The 27,217-nt window shown below is 53.0% G+C and overlaps 5 protein-coding genes across 5 annotated transcripts; 3 read left to right on the top strand and 2 right to left on the bottom strand.

Moving 5' to 3' along the window:
• Positions 1 to 351: 351 nt before the first annotated feature.
• Positions 352 to 3,852, bottom strand: BDP55DRAFT_729508 (DNA polymerase family A; the record flags this gene model as incomplete). The annotated part of the gene is made up of 2 exons (XM_060579577.1): positions 352 to 3,623; positions 3,678 to 3,852. 2 exons carry the CDS (start codon positions 3,850 to 3,852, stop codon positions 352 to 354), a joined length of 3,447 nt encoding a protein of 1,148 aa, XP_060428481.1.
• Positions 3,853 to 5,933: 2,081 nt separating this feature from the next.
• BDP55DRAFT_554165 (uncharacterized protein) lies at positions 5,934 to 7,287 on the top strand (the record flags this gene model as incomplete). Its single annotated transcript, XM_060569370.1, has 2 exons — positions 5,934 to 7,047; positions 7,100 to 7,287. The coding sequence occupies 2 exons, from the start codon at positions 5,934 to 5,936 to the stop codon at positions 7,285 to 7,287; spliced, it is 1,302 nt and encodes a 433-aa protein (XP_060428480.1).
• Positions 7,288 to 7,960: 673 nt separating this feature from the next.
• Positions 7,961 to 13,197, bottom strand: BDP55DRAFT_554124 (nucleoporin Nup186/Nup192/Nup205; the record flags this gene model as incomplete). Its single annotated transcript, XM_060569363.1, has 5 exons — positions 7,961 to 8,017; positions 8,080 to 11,978; positions 12,028 to 12,267; positions 12,320 to 12,943; positions 13,008 to 13,197. The coding sequence occupies 5 exons, from the start codon at positions 13,195 to 13,197 to the stop codon at positions 7,961 to 7,963; spliced, it is 5,010 nt and encodes a 1,669-aa protein (XP_060428479.1).
• Positions 13,198 to 14,249: 1,052 nt separating this feature from the next.
• On the top strand, positions 14,250 to 23,522 carry BDP55DRAFT_729505 (phosphatidylinositol 3; the record flags this gene model as incomplete). The annotated part of the gene is made up of 7 exons (XM_060579576.1): positions 14,250 to 14,301; positions 14,353 to 14,400; positions 14,549 to 14,591; positions 14,645 to 16,030; positions 16,087 to 16,424; positions 16,475 to 20,933; positions 21,077 to 23,522. 7 exons carry the CDS (start codon positions 14,250 to 14,252, stop codon positions 23,520 to 23,522), a joined length of 8,772 nt encoding a protein of 2,923 aa, XP_060428478.1.
• A 647-nt stretch (positions 23,523 to 24,169) lies between these two features.
• On the top strand, positions 24,170 to 26,906 carry BDP55DRAFT_175627 (Cullin family protein). The gene is made up of 2 exons (XM_060565780.1): positions 24,170 to 24,902; positions 24,955 to 26,906. The coding sequence occupies exons 1-2, from the start codon at positions 24,255 to 24,257 to the stop codon at positions 26,869 to 26,871; spliced, it is 2,565 nt and encodes an 854-aa protein (XP_060428477.1). The 5' UTR covers positions 24,170 to 24,254; the 3' UTR covers positions 26,872 to 26,906.
• Positions 26,907 to 27,217: the final 311 nt, after the last annotated feature.

Raw genomic sequence — 27,217 nt, 5'->3', positions numbered from 1 at the left:
AACGTTGACGGCATTGCGGGCGTCTAGAAACCCAGAAGAGCTTGCATGACGTCTACATGATTGGTATCAAGACATCTTACTTGGCTTAGAGACCTAATTTCTTGCACTTCTCAAGGATTCTGTGGGATAAATCTTCAAGTATGATTGGTATCAGACATCGCAAACAGAAATGTTGCCGTCCCTCCATGTACAACTAAAACGCCTGGCCCAACCCAAGAAGCGCAAACTCGCTGCTCCTCAATCAACCGAGCTCCCAACTTTTAGACCACCAGTTTTCGGGGTAATACATAGTAGACAGTGTGCCGTCCAGGCATTTACAAACATCGTACATCACCATCACCACCACCTCATTCATCGTACATTATAACTAGAGCTAGGACCCGACCGGCCCACGCCCTTCTCCTTCTGCCACGTCGTCCACTTGCTCTTACCATCGTACCGTGAAAACCTGTTTCCAATCGCGTCCGACACCGTCATCGTCGGGACGAGCTTCGCGTCCGAGTGGTACGGCAACACGCTGCGCTCCTTCTTGGCCCTGGGAAGCTTGGGCATCTTCTCCTCCTGCGCCTTGAGCGCTGTTCTCCTGTCCTTGAGCACCTGGCTCAACTCCACCTCGTTGCTGGCGATTTGCGCCTTGAGGAAGAAGGGGTCGGCCGTCGTCCTGTCCTCGAGGGTATCCATGACGGGCGTGCGAGGCGTATACTTGATACCGTCAAACTTGGGCGCGTGCGAGGCGTCGGGCACGATGGCGGGATCGAGGCGGGCCTCGGCTCCCTTGGACAGTAGCGTGGTGATGTCGAGACTCTCTCCGTGAGGGATCGGCGTCTTGTGGCTCGGCGTGATGCAGTCCATGTCGACCTCCTTGCGAAGAACGTGGTCAATGTCAATGGCAGAGAAGTAAGCCACCGACTGCGGCAGGTCGTGGATGCCCACTTGCTGGGAAAACATGGCTCTGGTCCAGACATTGGCTACCTGTAGCGCCATCGCCGCACGATACTTGTCATGGTTTTTGACTAGGTATCGAATTTCATCGTGAACGGTGATGGCGAGACGGGCATCGATATTGAACCGCCGAGTAAGATAGTCCATGCTAACGATGAGCAGATGGAGGTAGTCGACACCAGATGACTGTACGGCCCAGTTGATGCGCGACGTCAAGTAACCGTTCTGGTTGATGAATCTGCGCATCAACGCCTCCGTGATGCCAGCCCCCAGGACGAACGTCCGTGGCCGCTCCTGGGCCGCGAACTCCTCTAGCTTATTGAACAAGAACGACTCAGTCCCGCCACGCCAGAACGGCCGCTTGCTGAGTACGGCTCTGTTGGTTTTGGTACCCTTGGTCGTGGCGTACAATTTAGACGCAGTAGCGTTTGTCTCCTGCTCGGACAGGTTGGGATTGAATTGTCTCAACAATTGGCCGGCAAACTTGAGCCCCGCACCGTAGATACGACCATAGTTGAAGACCTTGGCGTCGTTCCTCGTGATGCCGAGAATGCCTGCTGTTCGCGAGTGGAGGTCCGTGCCGGCGGCCTTTGTGCCCTCAAGAGTCATGAACCCAATGGCATTACCACCGTGTAGTTTGAACGTAGCGTCTCCGACCAGACTTGCAATCCACAGCTCTTCGGAGTCAACATCGGCACCGACGAAGCAGTAGCCCGGCGGTGCTTTTACCATCGACTTGAGCTCCGATCCGACTCTGTTCTTCTTCGCGTTACTTGCCGTGAGCCATGTGTTCTCCACGGCTCGTCTTGTAATGGTGCCCATGGGTATTATCTGGGGCAAGATGTAGCCCTGGACCTCCTCGGGGCTCTTCTCCTTGGAACTCGTCTTCTCGTCGTTGACTGAAAGGTCGTCTTCGTACACCACCATCTGTGACCTGATGCGATCGCGAGCGCTAATCCAGTACGAACACGACGCATTCATCTCCAGTGCCTCCTTCGCGTACGCATACTTTGACGACAAGGTGCCCTTCTCAAAGTAGGAGAGATAGCTCTTGGCCATCGGGTTGACACATCGTGCTGTGGGCCCGTCCTTGTGGGGGAGCTTGAAAAAGATGCCCTCTTCTTTGAGTAGTGCCGCATCGGTGTCAGAGTCGGAGAAATCGCACTCGATCATTTGCTTCTGCTCGTATGCCTCTGCTTCGTTATATGCCACTCTGAACGTCCAGCCGTACTTGTCCGACCAGAAAAGTGGGTGGTTATCCCACGAGAGCTTTAGTAGAATAGGCGCGATGCGGGTGCGCACGGAGACGGCAATAGGCGCATCGCTCTTCGGGAACAAGTCCTTATACCACTTCGGCATGCCCGGCTTTTTTTGTCTCGCGGCTGGTCGCGGGGGGTCATTCTTCTTCTTCCCTTTAACCATCTTGATCTCCTGGCCGGACCAGTCCAGCTGCTTCAGCCATGGATCGTTTCCCCATTTCTCGGGGTCGTCCTTGATTGCAAGAGCCTGCTCAGTAAGTCCAATCAGACGCTCTTGTACGGCATCAGAGAGCTCTCGGTAAGTAGCCTCGGCATTGTGAATGTAGGCGTCCCATGTTTTGTTGACAGGCAGGATGACGGATGAAAGATGTCGCAACGCTGCGAAGCTGACGGGATGAGGGCAAGTGTCCAAGAAGTTTGGAAACACAATCTGATACACTCTATGAGTGATGGCTACGTCTGCAGCGCAGTAGTCGAGGAGATTGTCCAATTTGCTCAAAACGCCATCCCGGTCGAGGGAGCCGAATTCGTCGCGAACGGCCTTATCAATGGTAACGTCGAGGTGGAATTTGGCCACGTCGCGGAGAGAGTTGACCGAGCTTCGTTCCACCCACAACTCCTCCTCCTCTTGCCGCAAAGCACTGTTGCCTAGAAGCTCCGCGAGCTGCACGTCGTCTGTTTCGCTCGCGATTTTGTCTCGTAATTCTCTACTCTTTTTGTGCTTCATCCACGTCGGTCTCTGCTGCGAGCACATGCCGTTCACAGCGACGTGAAGCGACATGGTGTCCAAAAAAGAGTTTCGAGTCTGCTTCACGTCGTACTCTTCCAATATCCTCGCCCTGTCATATCCAACATTGTGTCCTACTATTATACGCTCCTTGGTCGGATCGCCAAATGGTATCAGGTGCCGATCAGACTCGGATTCGCCCAGGAGCCAAGGGGATAGCCAGGCGTACCATGCCGTCGGGCTCGAGGCGCAGGCCATGACCGCAAACGAACTTTCCTTCCACATGACTTCGGTATCAAAACAGAGCATTGATTCGTCTGGCGCATCGACCGCCTTGGTTCGGCCATCGGGGTAGTATTTGGTCCAGCCACTTCGGCGAACCCATTTCCGAGGTTTTGGTGGTGCACTCGCCCTCGCAAACTGTTTGGCAAAGGAGAGGTATGGCTCGGCAGAGTCGACGGCTAGCTTGTGGAAATGCTCGTCCAGTGTGCGTCCCTGGAGCTCTGGTAGATCGAAGGCAATGGGGTCGCTGTTGTCCGTGTTCTTGCCGAGCAAATCGTGTCGGCGCAAGTGGTCTTTGGATAGTTCGACGAGCTCTGAAGGCGGCGGGGGGTTTCCATCGGGGAAGAGCTGTTTATACACATGGGCGCTGAGGTGCTGGACACCAATATCGTTGAAGCGCGCTTGCGACGGTACTGTGGCTGTTAGCGAATGACCAGGCAAACATCTAGGCAGGCGCATGTTCATACCAGCTAGGCTTTGCTGTGATTCTGCGATGCCTTCTGTTTTGGAGGCATCTGTGGCGATTGCGGATTGCCACCGGACGTGAGAGCGCCATGCTAGGCGACGGGAAGCATGGTGTCGAGCTAGGCGGACGAAGCTCGCAGTCGAACTCCTCAGGACATGGTTTGCAATCTCAACCATGGCTGAATCGGCCTTGCAGCATGCCGCAGCGGGTTCGGGTTCGGGTGCGTATTAAATGCGTATTGTTGATGTGTGGTCGCGCAGCATGACCTGGATGCGAAGTAGAGGATGCGCGGAAGCTGAGAGATGCGACGCTGAATGAGCGACGAACAAGAATACAAGCCGAAAAATCGAAAGTTGCCGTCACCATTTCGATAGGCGTCGCGATAGGGGGTGGAAGAGGGGCGCGTTAGCTTGGGTCCATGTGCTGGTGCAAGGATGACAGCCAATCGGCATCGTTGGGATTGCCTGCTTTGCTCACCTCACCTGGTCGCCCCCACCTTTACCTTGAGAGCTTTCAGGGTCTCCCGCATGCTTGGGCCTTGGGAAGTGATCTTGAAAGAAAGTATTCTTTGAGGTACTGTATCTCGGAATGCCGATTTATCTTTGTAGTCTCCTTTCACTTCTCTTTAGCAGGGCTCTTTTCAGATGTTTTCATGTCTCATCTACCTTACTTACGAACGCTGTCTACCTAAGGTAGGTATGCAACCCAACCATCTGCTGAATTTCCCACCAGCCCAGAGCTAATCAAGATCCTCGTGCGGCTGGAGCACCTGACCTCCATGCTTTGGCACATCAAGTCGTAATAGCGCAAGGGCAACTGTAGTCATACATCATTGAACACATTGTCTGGATTTCTGCGTTGATTTAGATACCTGCTGTTCAATGTGGGTCATCGCAACAATTTGCATGAGGTAGGCACCTTATCTTCGTGAAGTATTGTAGGTAGTCAGGTCATATTCTTACGTAGGTACTTACCCAAGGTAGGTATCCGTACCAAATTGTCGGATTCCGAGGGCAGTCGCCGCCCGTGGACCCCACTTTAATCGGCACTGTGGGTCGACTTCCTCCGGCCCGCTCCGGCAGTTACAATTCTTGAAACGGGGGCTTGCTATTGTTCTTTACCTAATAGGTAATGTTGGGAAGACGCGCATCCATTTCACGATGCTATTATCTTGTCAAATGGACGAGGCATGGGTCCTCCGTTATGCTCACTATTGGGACTGAAGACGCAAACACTGGGCGCCTCTGCCGTGTTGCGGCCACCTCGACCTCATGTCGGTGGGACAGAATTGGGGTCGGTGATGCCCGGTTCAAATGGCGGCATGGCGGCCTGTGTGTTGTGTCGCGCTTGCCGCACCAGTCTCAGGCTCTCATTCAGCTTGGAACCTGGGTCTCTGCTCAACGACGTATCACACCAATGAATGAAGACGCTGTGTGAGAGAGCTGCCCAACACTGGGTGACTGGCTGCTGCATGTAGCCGTCTTGTGCGACACCGGGACCGGCCTAGATCCCAAAGCAGAAGGCAGGCACAAAAGGGGAGGGCCACCTAAGTCGTTTCTTTTCTTATTCGAGTCGCGTTTTCTTCTCTGTCCTCTGACGACCCGAGCGCTGCGTCTGCCACTTGACGCAATCGGGAATCCCGAGGCAGCTACATATTCGTGCCTAGTGTACACACTCTGATCCATGATCATGTTGATTTTTCTCGTTTTTCTCATATCTTGACCTTGGCGGATCAAGACAAATAGTGCAGGTTGGCCCATGAGTAAGTGCATTGCGAACCTGGAAGAACCCAAGTGCCCCGTCCCGTCGCCACCAGTGCACCTGCAAGAGAAACTGGGCTGCTGACCTGATTCACCCACGGCCGCAGTTGCCGCTGTCATTCAAAACGTTCAGGTCGCGGAGTAATTGCCCGTCCACCACAGTCCACTGCCACTGGCCAGCAACAATTCAATCGCCGAACCGACGCCTAAACCCCGAAACGACCTGACGACACTAGCAAGGACGTCCAGCCGTCATCCCGCCTTCTTCGCTCCCCTCCACCACTCTCCCTTCGTCACGTCGACATGGCGAAGAACCCCTTTGCCGACCTCCATTCTCCTTTCAGTGGATACCTGTCAGGTAACTAGCTGCCTTCTTGTTCCCTTTGCACATCGTCTATCAATCATTGCCTTTCTTGGGATCCCCAAACGTCTTGTCTCTGACTTTGTACATTGTTCCCTTTTGCGCTGCAGGCGACAGGCGCTTCCTCATTCCTCCTATGCCGGGCCTCATCCCGTTTTTACCTACGCCTCCTCTGCCACAGACGACACGAACTGCCTCAGGTCAATCCGTGAATCACCTCTCAGGCCCGGACCGGGGTGCTGCACGAGGCGGCAGCAGTCAGGCACCCATCGAGCTCGACGACGATTCAGAGCCCATAGAGGCTACAACTTCAGCGTCTCCAAACGCCACTGGTACTCAGCAACAGCAGCAACAACAGCGGTCTCGCAACCACGCCGTCAACCCTTGGGGCATATTAACACCAGACAACACCCAGCACCTGCAGGCTTTGCCCTCTTTTTCTGACTTTGCCGCCAACCTGGATTTCTCACAGTTCGACGCGACAGCGCCTTTCCCTAACGCCGCCCCGCAGACGCCCGGCCACGACCAGAACAGTGACGAGTACCTTTCGGCACTGGTCGATGGGAACTTCTCCTCGCCATCCTCTTACCCTCAACAAAACCAGTCCTTTTCGGGCAACCTGCGACCGAGCCAGCCCTCGAACCTACCAAACCCTCCCCGCCGCTGTCCTCCCGACACGGCTCTGCGACCAAATCGCCTCTTCGCCAGGGACAGTGGGAACAACACAACCGCTGCGCCACCTGTAGGAAGAGCACCGACGGCCCCGACGGGAAATCTTACTTTCTTCGAGACTGAGGAGGAAGAGTCGCTTTTCGTAAGCTCAGACGACGAACAAGCACCAGCCACGATGCCTGTACAGACGCGCCGGAGAGCCTCCACCATACTCAGTTCCGACCACGATCCCGAACCGGAAGAGATCGCAGCACCCACATCGCGAAAGAGAGCGGCGCCGTCCTCTGCACCGTCTCTAGGGTCTGCCGCTCCGAAAAGGCGGCGGACTTCACAGCCCCAGGCCACGCGCCCCCAGACGACGCCCAACACCCTAGTCATAGACGACGATCCCTTTGCCGAGAAAAACGAAGAATCGAAGAAGGGAAAGGAGAAGGATGAGGACATCATTGATCTGGCGGCCCCTAATGAGGCGCCAGAGGAGGTGAAAGTGCCCAAGGAAGATAACAGGGTCAAAATCTCAGCCTTCCAGTGTGTCATCTGCATGGACGATGTCACTGCGCTAACAGTAACACACTGTGGTATGTCTGAACCTGCGCTAATCCCATGGGACATCGTACTAATACTTACCAGGCCACCTGTTCTGCTCCGAGTGCCTCCATTCTGCTCTGAACGTTGACGCCACCAAGAACAAGTGCCCAATCTGCCGACAAAAAGTCGAGACCAAAGACCGAAGCGAGTACACAAGCAAGACCAAGGGCTTCTGGCCTCTGGAGCTCAAGCTGATGACAGCAAGCCGCAAGGGGAAACAGCGAGCCTGATGACTTTTTTTTTAACATTACTTATTCTTTTCGGGCCCCAGGACCGTCTTCGAGTCACGGGCAGTACATCCATTCTGGCGAACACACGGGAAGGCGGGGGCATAGGATTGCGTGGTTTCAAGCATTTACAGTGCGTTTGGGGGGGGGATCGGGAGGGCCAGGTCATTGATTTCTTGTGATACCCGTTCAACCAGCATTGCGCTCATGGAGGGCGAGCGGAGGAGCCCTAGCATCTGTTCAGGGACAAGGACAGCAGAAGCGAAATGACAACCCATTTCAGCCATTTCCGTGACTACGGATACTCATGACTGTTTGAGCACGGTGACGACTTGAGCACTATGATGATATGATCCACGTGAGACTCAACGTCGAGTCAGGTTAGGGGGCAGCGAATTTCATGTGCAAAAGTTCTACACTCATCACGACTCTTTATTCAAACATGCTTTCCTCGGGGAATATGTTTTTTCCCGACGAGACTAGGTATGACACTACGGCCAAAAGTGTCCCATTTCCTTTCCGACCCTTTGGACCTTCTTCCCGAACGCCTGGTTCTATGCACAGATGACATCCACATTGATCTTCAAGTCTTTTTTTTTTCTGTCTTTGCGTCTCTGATATTCTTCCACTGATCACGCCTCATACACCGTCCGTTGCGGCTCAGACCTGGTTCTTCTTAGGTGAACAGGACGGGACCCTGCTTTTTTGGCTCCGGCATCACCTCATTTTCAAACTGTTGATATGTCAGCAAACTGTGTCATGAAAACTCGGGGGCGAATAGGCAAGATTCTTTACCTCCAGGAAGCCGGTCGCGGCAATCAAGATCATGAAGCCCTCAGCCAACTCCTCAATATTCTCCTCCAACGCGCCCTGTCCCTCAACGGTACCAATACCAGCGCTGCGCTTGAGAGTGTGCGTCACCAACATGCGATGCTCCGTCAGGAACCTCCGGCCCTGTAGTACGTTGCTCGAGCCGCGGCTGACAATGGCCGCGCCAACAACCTGCGTGACTTTTGCGAGGAGCTCGTAGTGCTTCTCCAGGGCCTTGGGGTTCGTCGGATCAATCTGCAGCTCTGGGTCCGCGGCAAACAGACCCGACGCCTCGATGGATCGGAAGAGATTTGCGTGCAAAATGTACTTGGCACCGGACTTTGTTTGGGCGAGCTGCAGGAGCAGCGCAAACTTTGCGGCGATGTACGTCTCTTGCGCCGTGTTGCTCGTGTGAATGATCTCGTTCCAGTCTTGCAGAATGGTCCGCAGTGAATCAACGAGAATTCCGATAAAATTGAGCCGGTTGAGTGTTTCGACAATGTGCTGGTCATCTTCCTGTCGTCCGAGATTGACCAACGCGTTGAGTAGGATAAAGGCAGCCGTTTGGCATGCGGCGTCGCTGCCGTACGCATCGTCGCAAATGACGTTTATGAGCCTCTCTCCGTACATCTGAATCGTCTTGTTCGTCTTTTGGCGGCCGGCAACGAGGAGTCCTTGGTCTACCATACCCGTCAGGTACCGGTAGCATATGCTGTAGTACACTGCTCTGAGATCTGAGGAACCGGTCCACTTGCCGATGGCTTGCAGGCAAATTTGGAACAGCTGGTAAAGCTTGTCGCTGACCAGGCTGCCAATCGCCTGGCTCTCACGGTCAAGCGAAGGCTTCGCAGTCAAATCAAGTCTGAAAAGAAGCACCCTGGCCAATTTAGCAAGCTCCATGGCCTCCTCCGGCCGCTCAAACGCGGAAGCCTCCAAACCCGGCAGGATGGCTTGTAGCGCTTGTAGGTAGAAAGACGCTTCGGTGGTACCCTTGAACTCGTTTGATGCAACCATGACGAGAAGCAGGCTTGTCCAGGTCTTGAGGACACCCAGACTTTGCGATGCTATCCGCTTTTGCCGATTGGAGAAGATGAGGTAGTCAATGATTATCGCCTCTTCCCGTTCCAGAGTCGCAAAATCTTGTGCCGTAAGCACAACACCATCATGTCTTCGTTCACTACGCTTGAGTTGCAGGATTTCCCTCGCCCGTTCGACGTTGTAAATGGGATTTCCGTGATCATCTTCCTCGAGGCATGAGCTGAGATCCAGATCCTTGTAAAACTGTAGTGAAGGAAGTGTCTCGTCCCAAATGCCGTCTGGTAGCGAGAAGTCATATAAATCAAAAATCGTGGGGATAGGCATGGGCTCGTTGTTCTCGCCCACAATTTGGCCGTTGAGAGCCTCGAAGATGCGTCGTTTGAGGGACGGCATTCGACTCTGCGAAATGCTGCATAGCTCCATCGATGTGTACTCCAAGCTCATGCTGCGCAAGGCCAGGAAGTCGATGAATGTCGGCCCGCCTTCCGTGAGTGGGAACTGAGGCAAGCTGATTTCATGCTCTTCCCATAGGAGTTGGGGTTGGATAACCACCTCGCGTAGCAGGAAGTGGAACAAGATATCGTTATCCCGCAACTCGTCAATGACAAACGGGGCTGACAGCGGTGACGTCCACAAGACGCGCAAAATACGCATACATCTGCTCTTCAACGAAATGAGCCAGTGACGCATACATGTGGCATCGCCGTGTGGGCTCTCGAGAAGAAGTCTCAACATGCTGTGAAAGAGCGAATCTCTTGCGGCAAAGGTCCCATCTGGCGCTATTGAGAGGTTATCAACGCCGCAGGTGAACCCGAGGAGAAGGTGAGCAATGGTAGGCTTATTGGGGCTTGCCGCCAAGCAGCTTGACAAGAACTCGAGTATGTAAGTCTTGGTTAGGTAGTTAGGTGATTCGGCGTGTCCGGCGAGGTCGAGCGGCGTCATCAGCTCTGCGGCGAGAGCCCTGGCAATGGCCTCGTGTTCTCCATTCGCCTCCAACGCAACGATGGCTTTGTTGCGGTGGCTCTTACGGCCCAGTGTGGACGACCATGCAGAGGTGATCTTAAAAGACGCCGTCAACTTCTGCAGCAGTCGCAGGCAAGAAAGGGTCAACTCGGGGTGGCCGAGGCCACAGTAGTTCCCGAGGTCAACAACCAAGCTCAGATGGCCGACCAAGCCGTCCTCGAAGGAAGCGTATGCGGCGTTGGCCACAGGAGGTCGTCGGTGATTTGACTGCATCTTGATGATTGGGCGCACAAGATCAAGGAAAGTTGCTTGAAGATCCAACACTTTGGAAATCACTTCTACAGCTCTAAGGATGCCCAGAATAATGGGTGATGTGGGCGCTGCGTTGCCGACGTCCACTGCATCTTGATGAATGGTCTGGGCCAGTGCAGCAATAACCTTGTCGTTGAACATCCACTCCATGACTCGGGCAAAGGGGTGCAGCTTGACGTAGGTTACCAGATCCGTTGCGGCCATTGCCGAATCGATGGGAATGTTTGTCTCGTTGGCGATGATGATGAGGTTTTCGTTAAATGTCGCCAAGCAAGTTGCTGCAAATTCGAGGCAGCTCAAACGAAGCATCCTCAGTTGGTTGACATCGTTGACTTCGTTGGCCTTGTTTGCAAAAACCTTGCCCATGACAGTATCGACATAGACTTCGATGCCCGGCATGCGATTCGCCGAACCAAGGTTCTCGGGGAATGGCAAACCATCATTGAGGGGGCTGCTGTCTTCCGGAGGCGAAATGAGCGCGATCAGCAGCTGGATGAAAGCGTGAGGTTCGTCGAAACCGTGGCAAATATCGTCGCTGACAGTGTCCATGGAGACGATCGGAGAGCTCTGGGGCGATCGGTGCTGGCTTGGCGTCACAATGTAGGCGCCATTCATCCAGGCCTCCAGACATTGCCACATGATGTTGGCCTCCTCCTGGGTTTTCCGTGAGATAAGAGCGCGCAAGGCCATAAAAGTACCTGCCCGTAAGTCCGCAGGAATTGGACTGCTTGCAAGCTGGAAGAGCATCTCGACAAGGTTGAAGCTAGGCTCCTTGAGAAGGAATTGCCTCGGGGCTTCGCTCTCGGACGCGAGCTTGGTGATGAGCCGCAGATATGACTGCAACATCATCGTAGATTCCGGCTCGGCCTCAGCTTGGTCGCTAGTCGGTCTGCCAGGCCGGTATGTTGATGGAGCTTGAGGGGTCTGGGCCTTTTCTCTGATCTTGTTTGAGAAGAAGACAAGCTCTCTAAATATCTGGTGCCACGTGAGGGACTGTGACCGCCTCATCTTGCCAGACGCATGATGGCCTTCGTCCAAAAGGAATTCGTGCGCGGCCGTTGCGCAATCCTCGTTGCTCGAAATAGCCTGTAGCATTTCACAAAACGAGCTCACTAGCGGCGTCGAGGCTCTTCGCGATGCCCAGTGCATGAATCCAGCCAGATTGCTATCGGGGTCTGACCAGAAATTCATCGCGGCATCCGGACGGCCCTCATACGCGTAGGCAATAATGACCAGGAAGCGCTCCAGGTCGAGGTCTTGTTCGTGTGTCTGGCTGAGCTGACGCTGCTCGTCTTCCTCCACGCGAAGCTTCCGCAGCACGTCGGGAAGGTTAGAAATGAAGGCATCGACGAAGACCTCTAGCTGAAGCATCAGAGACGACTGGAACTCCTCTGAGAATGTGATTGAGTCTGAGATGAGCGGAGGCGCCTTTCGTTGAAGCCAGTTGCGCATCGTTATTCTTGACGGGTCGACCCACTCGGGCGTCTTGACATCTGCGGCAATGGAGAGGATGAAGTCGAAAGCACCATCCTTTAAAGCCTCCAAGAATTGCTTGGATCTCTGTCTGTCCTCTATTCGGTTCTTTAGCTGACGTCCGCAAATTGAATATCAGGGGCTCACCTTTGTCCAAATCAACGCCTTCCAAGCCACCGAGAAGCGAATCATCTAGGTACCACCCGCTGTACTCTGATAGCCACCAAGCCTTGACAGCTGCTTGAAGATACACCAAGCGCCAAGGAGTCGTCTCATCGGCTTGCGGGCAGATGATTGGGTTGAGTTGTCTCGCCATGCTCAGGTTCGAAACCCCTTCGGTCGAGCCATATAGTGTGATGTACGCACCCAGTGCAGGGAATAAATGCGCTTCAGCCCACGTCAGTGAATGCAGTTCGTTCACAGGACTCGTTGCACTTACCAAGAAGAATGTCGTACTTGTCCACGTTGCTCAAGAGCTGCAGGAAAGCCTTGAAATCGCCAACTTCAGCGTCCCTCTTTTCGATTGCGCGGCACAGGATCATTGATAGAAGCTCGTGCTGCTGGTAAAGGCTGACGCGGGAGAACTCAATCGTCTCCATCTCCTCGGGCACCTGACCACCTCTGCCATTGATCAGTACGGCCGCAGCCGTCAGTTTGTCGGCAATTTTCTGGAGCCACGCCCTGACATCCTGGATCGCCGACATGCACTTCGGAATCAGCCTTTTTTGTGAAGATGCCGTTTCGCCAGGCAGGCTTTGAAAGACGGTCGCGGATAGATACATCTGCACACCATTGAGAATCTCGGGATCAATTTCATCGTCGTCTAGCGCATCAATCTCGAACATGAGTCGAATGCTGTCGAGAGTGTATCTTCGCTGTTGGTGGACCCTGATCAAAGCGCATTCGAGCAGCGGGCGAGCGATTGCGATGGGGTCATCCTCGGAATCCAAGAGGCATCGCATAGCATCGATTTCGTTTATTTCGGCTTCGTCGGCGAGACTGAGTACCAGTTGCTGAAACTCGTCGTTGACGGCGTATTCCTCCTCGTCGATCACAACCTTGCCTGCCGCATGGAGCTGTGTCAGTGATCATATTGGAACGGGGAAGTTATAGAGCTTCAAACCAACCTGACTTGACAGCCTGACGGCTCTTCTCGTCTCTTGCAGGCCGTTGCCATGTTTTTTCGAGCTCCCTTTCGAATATAGCTTGGATGACGGGGTTGTCCAAGGAGTCAACGCCTTCGGGGCGACCATCGCGAATGGCAGCTAAGTCGCGGTGGAAAGCCTGCAAAGCTTCGAGGGTATTCGGTTCGGCCATTTTGAGGAAGTGGGCGCGCTATTGCATGGCCTCAAAAGAATGTTTATGTCATGAGATTCGGGGAGGCCGCGAAGCTGTCGCGTTGGCGAAAGGCGACCGGATCTGCTCGTTTGTTCGGTCGTGAGTGGTCTGCGCGAGCGACGCTTTTCGAGATGCCGGGAATTTTAGTGTGGAGCTCAGCAGCGACGAGAGGTGCTCGTCCTTCAACCTTGGAAGTGTGGCGTGCCGCAGGCGTGTGGACGGGTCAATGCTGTCAGTCCAGTGTCCATGGGTTGGTGGTGGGTGCCTAGACTCTCAGTGTCCAATTGGGTGCAGTGGCGGTTGCTGTGTCGAGAAAAGTTTGCGGCTCCTGCAGATGTTCCGCGCCGAAGTCAACAAGAGACGTACCTGATCTATCCGTCTTAGGTAGGTGGTGGGACTTTCTGCCTCAATTTACTTGTAAGCAGGGACCAGGGCAGGGAAAGTCGCAAGCTGAAGGTACCTAATCTAAGGTACCTGAGGTGGCGCAAGGAGCTCCCACGGTGCTGTAGGAATCTATGAAGGAGCTTTGTTGATTGCATACAGGCTGTGAGAGTGCCGCGTCTCACCGAATGATTTTCTGGAAGCTCATCCTGTGCTATACCTGAGCCTTACGCGACACATTGAAACTCTTTGACAAGTCAACGACATACCAGCAAAACATAACCTTGGGGTGTCACTGTGACTTATGAAACTTTACGTGACGCCAACAGTGATAATATCAGTGCCGGACTCGTAGCTCCGTCGCGACTTCCTTACCTCCATAGGCACCTTGACACCTCAATCATCACGCTCACGCCTGCCTTGACTGCACCCTCATGACGTTCAACGCCAAAAGGTGCATTCAAGCTTTTTTGCAGCAGGCAGTAAGGTACGTACATTACAGCTACACTCTTTACCAACCGACCATCCGTTGTCCAAGCCTACGTTGATCCTTCAACCTTCATCAACTCTACTTGCATTCATTTGGAAACAATTGATCCCTAACGCGGCCACAGGACGATGGCAAGCAGACCCTACCGGTCTTAACAACAATGGCCCCTCCAAAGATCAAGATGGGGGACGTTACGGTTAATGATGCGCTGGGTCAGTAACACCTTCTCCTACTTCTCAGGTCCACAACTGACAGCGCAGCAGATTTGATCGATGGGGGAAACATCAAAGAGCGGACCTCGGGCTTGGATGGTGAGATTCGAACCCCTTCTCGCGGTATCTCATACCGTCTGCCCATATTCTTTCTCTGCTTCCTCTTCTCTTCTCCTGCCTTGATGCAATCCGAGGGGATGGCGACAGTGCCCTGCTTTAGGATCAGGGATACTAACCATGGTGGTAGACCTGATATACCTCCTAGACAAAAAAGGCAAGACATCTAGCTTGTAAGCACTCCTGTCACATGTTCATTATTGGTCTTTGCTGACGAATATTGCAGATCCGATCTTCGTGATAGGCACTACCACCACATACTTGAGAGTCTATTCAAATGTGCAATCAATGAAAAGAAGAGCTATACCGGGAACAAGCGGACGACGGCTGCGGTGGGAAGTAGACTGGGGAAATGCGCCGAAGCCCTTCGGCTTGCTGTCGGTCATGGAGCTTCTGCCGGCAAGCTCAAGAGGAAGACGATGCTTGCTCTCATTGACCATGTCACCCAAACCCTGCCCTGTCCAACTGGATCCGAAGACGGGCCATACGTGGAGCCATTGTTGAAAGACTACGTCAAAACCATCCTCGCCCTGCTATCCCATCAGTCAAATGTCGAGTATCTTGTTACTCTTGATGCTACCGGATGGAAGACCTGTATCGATTTCTGCGTCGATGCCGTGCGGGTATATCTCGACAATGCAGATCGAGACTCTGGCTCACGGGGATCTCCAGCACCGGGCACGGCATCTTTGGGCTTCTCTACTGGAAGAAGCACCAATGCCAGCCAAAGGACGTCGGGTCAAATCCATCGGGGCACCATACAAGACCTCGTTCATTGTATCCACCTCCTCGTCCGCCCGCCAAATGCGCCACTTCACGAAAGATCTAGCGTTCTATCCGAGACTATCATTCAAGTACTGCAGCTGCGCCACCTTGGATTGAGCCAAGTGATTCAGCTGAGCTTTGCTTCCATCAACAGAATCTTTGTCGAGATTCAAGCGAATGACATTTCTCAGGCTGCCAACTTGGCCAGAGACCTTGTGCCATTGATCAGTCACTGGTGGCAGGCGCGAACAGTATCTCAGGATGAGATGCTTAATTCAATCCGGGACGAGATGCTCAAAACGATGTTGATCATCCACCTCCACCTTGAGAGTCTTGTATGCCTCGATGGTGATGATACAGCCCGCAACGAGCTGAAAGACCTCGCCGATTCCCTATGGCTGGAGTACTCGCGACGCAGTAAACATTCGCAGCTTCAACTCGACGATCTCACATTTGTTCCCCAAAGGTTGCCCGAGGACTATTTCACACTAGAGCTCTTCGGTCTTCGTATACACAACCAGGAGGGGGAGAGAAGATGGGCTTTGTGTCAGAACCTCGCCATCTTGGAGCGGATCATTTGGAAGAGCCGCAAACAGGATAACTTACAGTCGTCAGAAGAGCAACCGCGCAAAAAGCGTAAGACTTATGTTGCGGCGACGCGTTTACAGGAAAAGCTGCAGTCGCCCAGCTCGGCGGTCCGGATAATCGCCTTGCAGCTCATGCCTTTTCTCCTCGAACTAAAGACTTTCTCCGCGGTTGAAGTGTCGGATCTTATCATTGATCTTGCCGGCTTGCTAGGCGATAAGGACTCCACGGTAGTATCATGGGCTATGCTCGCTTGTTCCAGGTAGGGCCCCCTCAAAACTGCGTATAACTAAGATCGCCAAAACTAAGGACGCGAAGCTCCGCAATGTCACAGGTCAAGTCGGCCGACAACTCAGACTCATGGAGACAGCTATGGCAAGTAGCTTCTCGCGCAGTCGGTCTTCCTAGTGCCAGTCGTGCTGCCAGCGTACTCTTGCACACTATCCTTGAAAGAAATCTTGTACTTTATCACGATGTTTCCGATGACATCAACAGCATTGTCACGACTGCCGATGTCAACGGTCCAGCACTTTTGGTGGACTCTTCCATTACACTTATGTTTCATCTGCGGTCCCTCAGAAACGTCAAGCTGCCCAACGCAAGTCAGTCCACAAATCACCATGTCATTCGATGGATCTTCCGGATATGGAATCCAGGTAAGTCGTCATAGAAGCTGAAACTATTCATCAATCTAACTACTTTTAAGCCGACTGGGGCTATGCTCGCGACTACTCTACCCACGCTTCGATTCCTGAACTTGCCAACCTGATTCGGGCTTGCTGCGGCGCACGACTTTTGGCCTCGACACCTTTGACAGTGTCCGGAGGTTCCATTTGCCAGGTATGGAAGGCACAGTACCACACGGCAGTCCTAACACGTTACCTCCTGCTTCTTGACGCACCACCATCATCGAAGTCGCGCACCCTCCCAAGCTGTAGTCAGAGCACTTCCGAATCGATTCAGGTCAACGATGCCTCTTTTCATGCCTCAAAGAGACTAGTATTGGAGCTTCTGTTCCCAAAGGTCGAGGAATTACAAGACCTCTGTGATTCGTGGGCGAGAAAGGGGTCGGAGGGAGGCGCACTCATGTCGCCAGACCGACTTCACAGCCTCTTCTCTGCAAATATCATAGGCATTCTCCTTGCTACCCAGCTTGTCGACTTGAACTCGGGCCAGTCACGAGACATCGAGTCTACGTTGGCCAAGCTTTCCGAAGCCAGCATTAGTGCTGCTTCGAACTCGAGTGATAACCTAGTTTTTCAAGTTTTGTTGAGAACAATACGACCAGTGCTTCCGTTACTTAACACAGGGGGCATCAATAGTCTTGAAGACAATGTTCCACTGGCGAGGCTGGTCTCGACACTGGCAGCAAGCGTAGAAGAGAGATCTTTGCGACAATCCTCGGGACAGGATCAAGATCTTATGGAAGTGGACGATGATTTCGACTCGCAGGAAAGCAGGGTCAGCGTTACGCCATCCGAGGTTCCTCGCTCGAGCATTTCCATGAGTCTAGATGGGGAAGCATTCTTACATGAAACTATTCAACGTCTATACCATTGTGCGTCGATGCACAAAGATGGTGGGAAGGTGTTCATGAAGCATCTATTGTCGCTCCCTGACAAGGAATTCCTATTATGTATCACCTTCACCTCAGAGCTCTTCGAGTCTGACTTGCCAATCAGTGTGGAAGATGCGATGGGTGTCATTGAGAAAATAGGCGACATTATTGGCGAGCCCGAATACTCCTACTGCGAAGTAGTTCACTCAGTCAGCTTGAGGATTCTGCAAAGCCTCATGCCGGTCTGGACAGACGACAAACAACCCATGGCCAAAATGGTCGGCGACTTGTACCATCACTTTGTCAGCAAGTATCTGCCAAGCAACAGCCTTTCCCCAGTGTCGCAGATGTCTCTCTCGAGCCTGCTGCTTGCCCTTCTGAGGACCAGCCCACAGTATGGCAGCAATCTTCGCCTAGACTCTTGTCAAAGGACTTTACTATCAATCATGCAAAACGGCACGCTGCCTGTCAAGTTTTTCATTGGGTCCGCTTTGCCGGATGTATTCGGCATCTACGTACTTAAGATGCATGACAAAGTCTTTCTTGACGTTCTGGAAAGTCTTCCTACCAATCCTCAAGACCTCGAAGGTATCGCGTTCCGTCTCTTTGTGCTGTCTCAACTTGCATGCCGCTGGCCAACCCTGCTCAGGAGATGCACTTATCACATCTTCGAGACGCCGGGGAAAATCATGCTGTCCACTCAGTATGCCAAGCGGTGTCTAGAGACGGTTTCGGAAGCGCTTCGTCTGTCCTCTCCTCAGGAGTTATTCAGAATATTTAGCCCTCAGCTGCTATACACATGGCTCGCGCCCCCCGACAACGACGACAATGCCGCCGCCATCAACGACATCGAGGACATCCCATATGAGATTTTCGGCTTCCCAACTCTTGACGCCCTTCTACAAGAAGCTCAGGTCGAGACGACAGCGTTACAGATAATGCGGCGTCGCTTCGACAGTGTCCAGTCTCTTTCCGAGCGACTGAGCATCTCCCTGGCCGATATGGTGAAACAAGGGTTCACAAAGATCATGGCATACGCGATTGCACATGAGCTCAGTACGCCTAGCTCTAAAGGCGAAAGTGGTGAGGCATGGGTTCGGGAACTTTTGGGCAAAGAGCCATTCGTCGACCAGATTTACCTGAACTTTGCCGACATTGTTGCTCTGTTGCTGGATCTTTTCGACCAAGAAGACATCATCGAAAAGTATCTCTCAAGAGACAAGAGTTTCGAATACGCCTCTGAGACATTGAACGAGATGAAGACATTCTCTCAGTCAACAATCCCCTTGCCGCCAAACCAACAACCCATGTTCAAGGCTAAGTTTCTCACCAGAGAGCTGTACCATTTGTGTCGCCAGACGGAATACGAGCTACAAGAGCTGTGGACACCGGCTTTGGTGGTGTCGGTTGCTCGAAGACTTTTCAATACAGTCCATCCTGCCTTGGGCTCGTTCCACGCCTGCTCCGTGCTGCGCAAGGTTAGAGTTGTGATTGCTCTCGCTGGCCCCGTTGCGCTGGAGGCTTATCCTCTGGAAATGCTGCTTTCATCAGTTCGGCCGTTCATTGTTGACTCGGAATGCGCCGACGACGCACTTGGTGTGAGCCGATATCTCATCACGAAGGGGGCTTACCATCTCGGGCAAACCCCATCGTTTCTCGCTGGCTACGCCTTGTCTACCCTGGCATCTCTCAGGGTTTTCCTCGAGTCTAGTCAGTCAAGTACAACTCAAGAAAGTCAGTTCAAGGCGACCATGAGTAAAGCCCAGACTTTCCACTCATGGTTCAGTTCCTATCTCACAGGCTATGACTCGACCAACTTTGCCGATGAGCAGCAACGGGAGGCATTCCGCTTGATTACCCAGTCTGCGTCCAAAATTCGATCCTCAGGGAACGCCGAGAAGGGCACTCACGAGAGTACCCTGCTGATGGAGATTCTCAAGGATGGCGAACGCGAGTCGAAGCTCCTGAACGAGGCAGCTCGTGATCTAGCACTTGGATTATTGTGTGGAGATTTCGCTGTGCCCACGACGGGTCGTCAAGATGTCATTTCCGACGATGACGAGGCCCTGCGCCACACTGGACTTGTGTGGAAGAGCTGCAATGCGTTAGCTCTCAGCGACGAGTACCTTGCCTGGGCAGGCCGCGTTGTTGGCAGATCTTTCGCCGCTTCGGGAGAAATTCAATCCGAGCTGCTGGAAGAGTCCAAGTTATCGCAGTACAACAGGATTGCACCAGGAGCTAATGACTCCGAAAAGGGGCTGCTTAATCTACTACAACAACTCACTCAAAGCAAGGAATCTACTATCGGGGGCTTGGCCGAATCGGCGTTGAGGGCAGTCGTCTCAGAAGCAGCAGCACAGGAAGATGTGGCGCTAGTCTCTGCCACCCAGCAGACCTTGACTGAATCCTTGTTTTTGGCCTCCGCCTGGGCTCAATATCGCACGCCTCCTTCCGATTTTGTCCTGTCTCCGATTGTTCCTGATTCACAGGTCTTCTTCCGGGATCATGTAGAGAGTTCCGATTGGGTTCAGCACCTCGCCGTCTACCTTGCGCAGTCGGTTTCCGAGTATATCATCCTTAGTGCGCTGGTACCAATTCTCAAGAACGTCAAAGGTTTCGCCCAAGACGCCTTTCCTTTCATCGTTCATCTGGCCTTATATAGTCAACTGGATAAGCAGCCCCACATGAAGCGCAACTTGTCGCAAGCCGCCAAGGAGTGGCTCAAAATCGAAGATGATGCTGCGCGGACAAACCAGAAGCAGCTCATCGACACAATCTTATACCTCAGAACACAGTCTATTCCTCAGGAGACATCCATCGCAGACCGGGCGTTGTGGCTCGATGTCGACTTCGCTGTCGCTGCCGCTGCCGCCTCGCGTTGCGGTATGTATAAGACCGCCTTACTGTTTACTGAGGTAGCCGCCTCTCAGATGGTTCGCTCGTCTAGGAGATCATCTGCAATCCGTGAGGAGGAGCCTACTGAAGTCCTTCTTTCGATTTTTGAGAACATTGACGATCCCGATGCCTACTATGGACTCCCACAGTCCGCTGATTTGTCGAGCGTACTGGCTCGATTAGAGTACGAGAAGGACGGCTCCAAGAACTTGGCCTTCCGAGGAGCTCAATACGATAGTCACATTCGGAGAAGGAATCCCGCATCACAGATTGATAGCCATTGTCTTGTCAGAGCTCTCGACACTTTGGGTCTGGCGGGTCTCTCCCATTCCTTGTTGCAGACGCAACAGAGCCACGACGGAGATGAAGCATCTTTGGAGAACACTTTCCAGACAGCACGCCGACTAGAGCTGTGGAATCTCCCTGTCCCAACAACCGCCGATAATTGTGCCGCAACCATCTACAAGGCGTATCAAAATGTCCAACAAGCCACCGACACGATTTCTGTGCGCAATGCCATCTATGCCGGCTTCAGCCAGACTATGCGGAGCCTTGTCAGTCGTGGTTTGAATGCAGCCAAACTTCGGCAGTATCTTGGCGCCCTTGCAGTGTTAACTGAGCTTGACGATGTTGCCAACGTGGCTGACTTTTCTGAGCTGGAGGGTATGCTCGGCAAGTTCGAACGACGTGGCCAGTGGATGAGACGCGGAAGGTATGCAAAACTTTAGGTTGTCCCGTGACTTTGTGTTCTTTGCTGCTTTTTCTTTCTCATTTCCGTCTACTCGGACCTCCCGCTTTGCTTCTGCTCACTGGATGTTCCCCACGCTAAAACAATTGCAAACTGACAAATCATAGGTACGAGGATGTCAGCCACCTGCTTTCTTGCAGAGAGACATCATTAAGCTTGATCAGCCAGCAGCCCAGGCTCCGTGCCCCGGCTTTATCAACAGCCGAAGCCAGGCAAATTGAGATTAGGTGCATGCTGATGTCCTCGGGCATATACCGCTTCCATCAAGCAACACAAGAGTGTCTGAATCTCTCTACGTCACTTGTGGACCTGATCGGACCATGTGACGAACTAGGTATCAGGGTTGACGCCGCCATCAAAATTGAGACAGCCAACTCATTATGGGACCACGGTGAAATGATCCACTCCATCCGCATGTTACAAAGTATCAATAGCGACTCGTCCCTCAAGAAACAGACGATTACAGTCAGCCACTCAGACCTCCTGTCGAAAATTGGCCACCAGGTGTCGGTGGCCAAGTTGGAGAAACCTCACCACATCCAGAAAAATTACCTCGAACCCGCTCTCAAAGACCTTAAAGGGAACACTCAGGGACAGCAAGCTGGAAATGTCTACCATCAATTCGCCATGTTCTGTGATGAGCAGTTGCAAGATCAAGACAACCTGAAGGATCTAGCTAGGCTGCAGAGCCTGCGGAAGGGCAAGAGTGATGAAGTCTCTCAGCTTCAGGATCTCATATCGAGCACTCGCGATGCCCATCTCAAAGACAGATATAAGAATCACCTGGGAAAGGCCGAAAAATGGCTTTCACTGGACGAGCAAGAGCTTCGCCGCGTGGAGCAGACGAGAAGCGAATTTGTGCGGCTCAGTCTGGAAAACTATCTCCTTTCACTTGCTGCGTCTGACGAGCACAATAATGACGCGTTACGATTCACGGCTCTCTGGCTGGAGCGTTCTGAGGAGTCAGCGACTAATGAGGCCGTCAAGAAACACCTTGACAAGGCGCCCACGAGAAAGTTTGCAACGCTGATGAACCAGCTCTCTTCTAGACTGCAGGATCAGCCGAGCTCGCCTTTCCAGAAGCTCCTGATTCAGCTCGTCTACAAAATCTGTCTGCAGCATCCATACCATGGGATGTACCAGATCTGGTCAGGCTCAAAGGTCAAGATCCGGAAGGAAGATCAAGTGGCAGTGCTCAGACTCAAAGCCACGGAGAAGGTGGCTTCGCTGCTGCAGTCTACCAGATCTGTCGCGGACATCTGGCAAGCGATCGACAGGACGAGCGCTTACTACCATCGCCTAGCTGTTGACCGAGATTCGAACAAGTTTAAGGCTGGACAAAAGATGGCGCTCAAGGACGTCCACTCGGCGCAATCGCTTCAAAATGCGCTGGCTAAGTACAAGATCCCTCCCCCGACTATGCAGCTCGAAGTATCAGCGACTATGGACTACTCGGATGTGCCCGTCATCTCAAAACTGGACCCACAGATGTCAATTGCATCTGGAGTCAGTGCACCAAAGATCATTACGGCAGTCGGGAGTGATGGCAAGAAATACCGACAACTTGTCAAGGGCGGTAATGACGATCTCCGTCAAGACGCCATCATGGAGCAGGTCTTCGCGGCTGTGTCGGATCTTCTTAAACTACATCGCTCGGCACAGCAGAGAAACCTCGGGATCCGCACGTACAAGGTCCTTCCTCTCACATCGGCATCTGGGCTGATCGAGTTTGTCCCTAATACTATTCCCTTGCACGAGTATCTTATGCCAGCCCACGAGAGGTACTTTCCCAAAGATCTCAAGGGCTCTCAATGTAGGAAAGAGATCTCAAACGCGCAGGGTAAGACCGTCGAGGCTCGGATTACCGCCTATCGAAAAGTCATGGACAAGTTCCATCCCGTGATGAAGTACTTCTTCATGGAGAACTTTGTCGATCCTGACGATTGGTTTGTCAAGCGCCTCGCATACACACGTACAACTGCAGCTATTTCAATGCTTGGCCATGTGCTCGGTCTCGGCGACAGGCATGGCCACAACATTCTGCTGGATAGCAAGACGGGTGAGGTCGTGCATATCGACCTGGGTGTCGCATTTGAGATGGGACGCATTCTTCCCGTACCAGAGCTCGTCCCGTTCCGGCTGACGCGAGACATTGTGGACGGGATGGGTAGTACTGGAACCGAGGGCGTCTTCCGGCGCTGCTGTGAGTTCACACTGCATGCCTTGCGTGAAGAGACATACTCGATCATGACGATACTTGACGTCCTTCGTTACGATCCCTTGTACTCATGGTCCATTTCACCCGTCCGCCTGGCAAAACTACAGGGTGGTGAATTTGGCACGGACGGCGACGAAGGTGATGAAGACGGTAGGAAGGGCAAGAAAGGGCAGCAGGTTAATGAGCCGTCGGAGGCTGACCGGGCTTTGGAGGTGGTTCGGAAGAAGCTGTCAAAGACGTTGAGCGTAACAGCGACGGTCAACGACCTGATTAACCAAGCGACCGACTTGAGTAACCTTGCCGTTCTCTACTCGGGATGGGCAGCGTATGCATAGATAATGAACAATTCAAATCTCAGATTTGTAATACTTTCAGTAATAATAATGTAGCATGTGTAAGATATATCTATCGAGTTTGAAAAGGCGATTACGCCTGTGCCTCTCTCTGTGCCTCTAGAGGACCAAAAGAAAAGAAAAAAAATAGAAAAAAGGGGGGTCTTCACAAAAGCTTTTCGCTACAAACGCATATCCAAACATCACACTATTGCAGTATCTACTCATTGCTGTTTCGAACAGGCGATTACATGGCAGCTTTCTCTTACAAGGTAATATCCAAAGCCATGGCACCTTGAGTGAAGGCCATTGTGGAGTGGCCCCGGGGACGATCGGGCGTTTATTGTGGTGGGGACCGTTTGGTGACATGGAACCGAACGACGAGGTGTGGTGGGGTCCGTGTCTTGCCTTATCTAATCCCTGTCACCGACGATAAGGGGATGTGCTAAATGGATGATGCTAACGACCGTGGTGGTGATTTGTTAATGGCGTTCATAGCTCCGCGTTTAACTCCGCGACAACTTTCCCGCAATCACGACTTCGGTACTCCCCAACCTCTCTGTGACAAGCTTCTCTGCAAACACCCGAAAATTCACTCGAAAGAGGACTCGAAAGAGGACATCCGCCTGCGATTTCCCCCTGGCCATCCACCTGCCCACACCATCCCATCTCCACGAGAGCGCATAGTAGGTCTGTAACAGCTTGGACAAAAGTTGTTGCAGGACCACACGGTCCATGCCGTCGAATTCACCCCCCGCAGTCGAGGGAGCTTTGCCATCACGGGCGACGGGAAGGACAGGCGGCTCAGCGCCGATCAACGACAACAATAACCCTCTACGCCGAAGACCCCGCCAAGATTCCGACGTCTCGCGCTCCGGTTCCGTCGCCCCGCACCAGCAGCAGTCCAACAGACCGAGTCCGAAGCGCTTCAAGTTTGGCGCCGACGACCCTCCCTCTCACAATACCATGTCTATCAAGATGAAGGGCAAGCTTCCCGAGGTCATTGACCTGACGCAGTCCAACTCCTACCGGCCATATACGGGCGCGAAGAAGCTGGTCATCAAGAACTTTCGACACTCGGCGACCAACGAGAAGCTGGAAAAGTACTACGAGCGGACCGAGCAGGAATTGGTTGATGCTCTGCACGAGATCTTTAGCGGACGCAAGCCGAAGCTGCCGCTGGAAAGGCTATCTCGGGCCGTGGAGGATATATGCAGGCGCGGCCAAGATAGCGACTTGCAGCTGTACGAGACCTTGCGGCGAAAGTGTGAGGAGCACCTCACCCAGGATGTGCTGCGTTCAATCAAGTCTCGCGCCGGTAACACAGATGCCGACATGCTTAGGAGTGTTCTCGAGCACTGGAGGGTGTGGAATGGTCAGATTGTGAGTCCATGAGGTGGTTGCCAACCCCTGGCCTGGTTTTAACACTTGATAGATGACGATTCGGTCTACCTTCACCTACCTTGACCGTACCTACCTCATAAAGAACAAGAACCACCCTTCCATCAACGACATGACCATTTCGCAGTTCAGGAGGATGGCGTTCCCCGCTCGAGACGACCCAGATGGACAGACTCCCGGTGGCAGGGCGTTACGGGGCATGTACGACCTGATTTCGTACGACCGAACAGGGGACGAGCGGTTCGAAGCGACATTACTCAAGGATTCAGTCATGATGCTTCACGTGTTCAACACTTACACCAAATACTTTGAGCCCCGGTTCATCGAACTATCAGAAGCTTTCTTTGAGGATTTCGCAGAGGAAAGGAGCGCGTCAAGCCTGAAGGAGTATATCTCGGCGTGCGAAAGACTGTTGAAGAAGGAGGACTACCGCTGCAATGAGTACAACCTGGACTCAACAACCAAGAAGCAGTTGCTCGACGCCGCGCACGGCATCCTTGTGAACAAGTACTCCGACAAGCTTCTCAACAGTGAGAGTCTCTCCAAGCTCCTCTCCGACCACGAGGTGGACTCCATGAAGGCCCTATACGACTTGTTGCGACTCTCCGATATCCAGAAGAAGCTCAAGCAACCCTGGAGCACGTATATCAAGAATACGGGTGCTGCAATTGTTGCTGACAAGGAACGCGGTGATGACATGGTCCAGAGGCTTCTCGAACTCAAGAGATCACTAAGCCTCATCGTGCGCGACGCCTACGGCGGCGATCAAGACTTCGTCAACGAGCTCAGGAACGCCTTTGGAGACTTCATGAACGATCGCAGCATCGCAACGACATGGAGCTCTGGAACGTCTAAGGTCGGCGAGATGATTGCCAAGTACGTCGATATGCTGCTTCGCGGTGGGATCAAGGCTTTGCCAAAAACACTTCTGTCAGATAACGTAGACCGAGCTGCGGCGGAGCAGAGCGGCATAGCTAGCGCCGGCGACGAAGACGCCGAGCTCGACCGGCAATTGGACCAAGCTCTGGAGCTCTTCCGGTTCATTGAAGGCAAGGACGCATTCGAGGCGTTCTACAAGAAAGACCTGGCTCGCCGTCTTCTCATGGGCAGAAGCGCTAGTCAGGATGCCGAGCGGAATATGCTAAGGAAGCTCCGAGAGGAGTGTGGTATGAACTTTACCCACAATCTAGAACAGATGTTCAAGGACGTCGAGGTGGCCAAAGAAGAAATGGAAGCATACAAGCAGTGGTCAGAAGGCACAGGCGTGGATAAAGCCCCTGTCGACCTATCGGTTATGATCCTATCACAGGCGGCTTGGCCAACGTACCCCGACGTCAAGGTTCACTTGCCAGACGATGTTGCCAAGCAGATTGAGCGATTCGACCAGTACTACAAGAACAAGCACACAGGGAGACTGCTCAACTGGAAACACGCGCTGGCGCACTGCACTGTCAAGGCAAAGTTCCCCAAGGGTACAAAGGAGCTTCTGGTCAGCGCGTATCAAGCCATCATCCTTGTCCTCTTCAACGAGGTCGGCATCGAAGGCTTCCTGAGCTACGAACAAATCGCCCGCTCCACAAATCTGCAGGGAGAAGAATTGAATCGAACATTGCAGTCTCTCGCCTGCGGACTAACTCGCGTGCTTACAAAAAGCCCCAAGGGCAAGGATGTCAACTCGACGGACACGTTTGCAATTAGCAAGACGTTCCAACACCCCAGGCTCCGAATTAAGATTAACCAAATCCAGCTCAAGGAGACCAAGGAGGAGAACAAGGCGACACACGAACGTATTGCCCAGGACAGACGGTTCGAGACACAGGCGGCTATTGTGCGCATCATGAAGAGTCGCAAGGAGATGAGCCACGGCGAGCTGGTTGCGGAGGTGATCAACTTGACCAAGAACCGAGGTGCGGTTGATGCGGCGCAAATCAAGAAGGAAATAGAAAAGTAAGTCACTTCCGTACGGTTGATGGAGCGTTGCTAACCCTCTTAATAGCCTGATTGACAAGGATTACTTGGAACGCGAGGGCAATACTTACACGTACTTGGCATAGAGCGGTGGTTGGTATAGCGGAAGGGACTCGCCCGTACCCAGCGGAGGGCGTAAGAGCACGCTGGGAAGACAAGGAGATGGCATGATTGATTTGTCCACGTAGATACATGAACTCATTGAAAGTGACGCTGGATGGCCAGTAAAGTGGCGGGTAAAAATCTAAAGGATTACAGACAACTAGAAAATCAAAAAAGAACGGACCACCCGAGTTTTGAAGGCCAGAGTCCTGGAAGGAACAGGAGCA

This window comes from Colletotrichum godetiae (assembly GCF_030913485.1).
Source record: "Colletotrichum godetiae strain CBS 193.32 chromosome Unknown BDP55scaffold_25, whole genome shotgun sequence".
In the NCBI taxonomy this organism is placed as follows: domain Eukaryota; kingdom Fungi; phylum Ascomycota; class Sordariomycetes; order Glomerellales; family Glomerellaceae; genus Colletotrichum; species Colletotrichum godetiae.
This window is presented reverse-complemented; position numbering and strand designations above follow the sequence as displayed.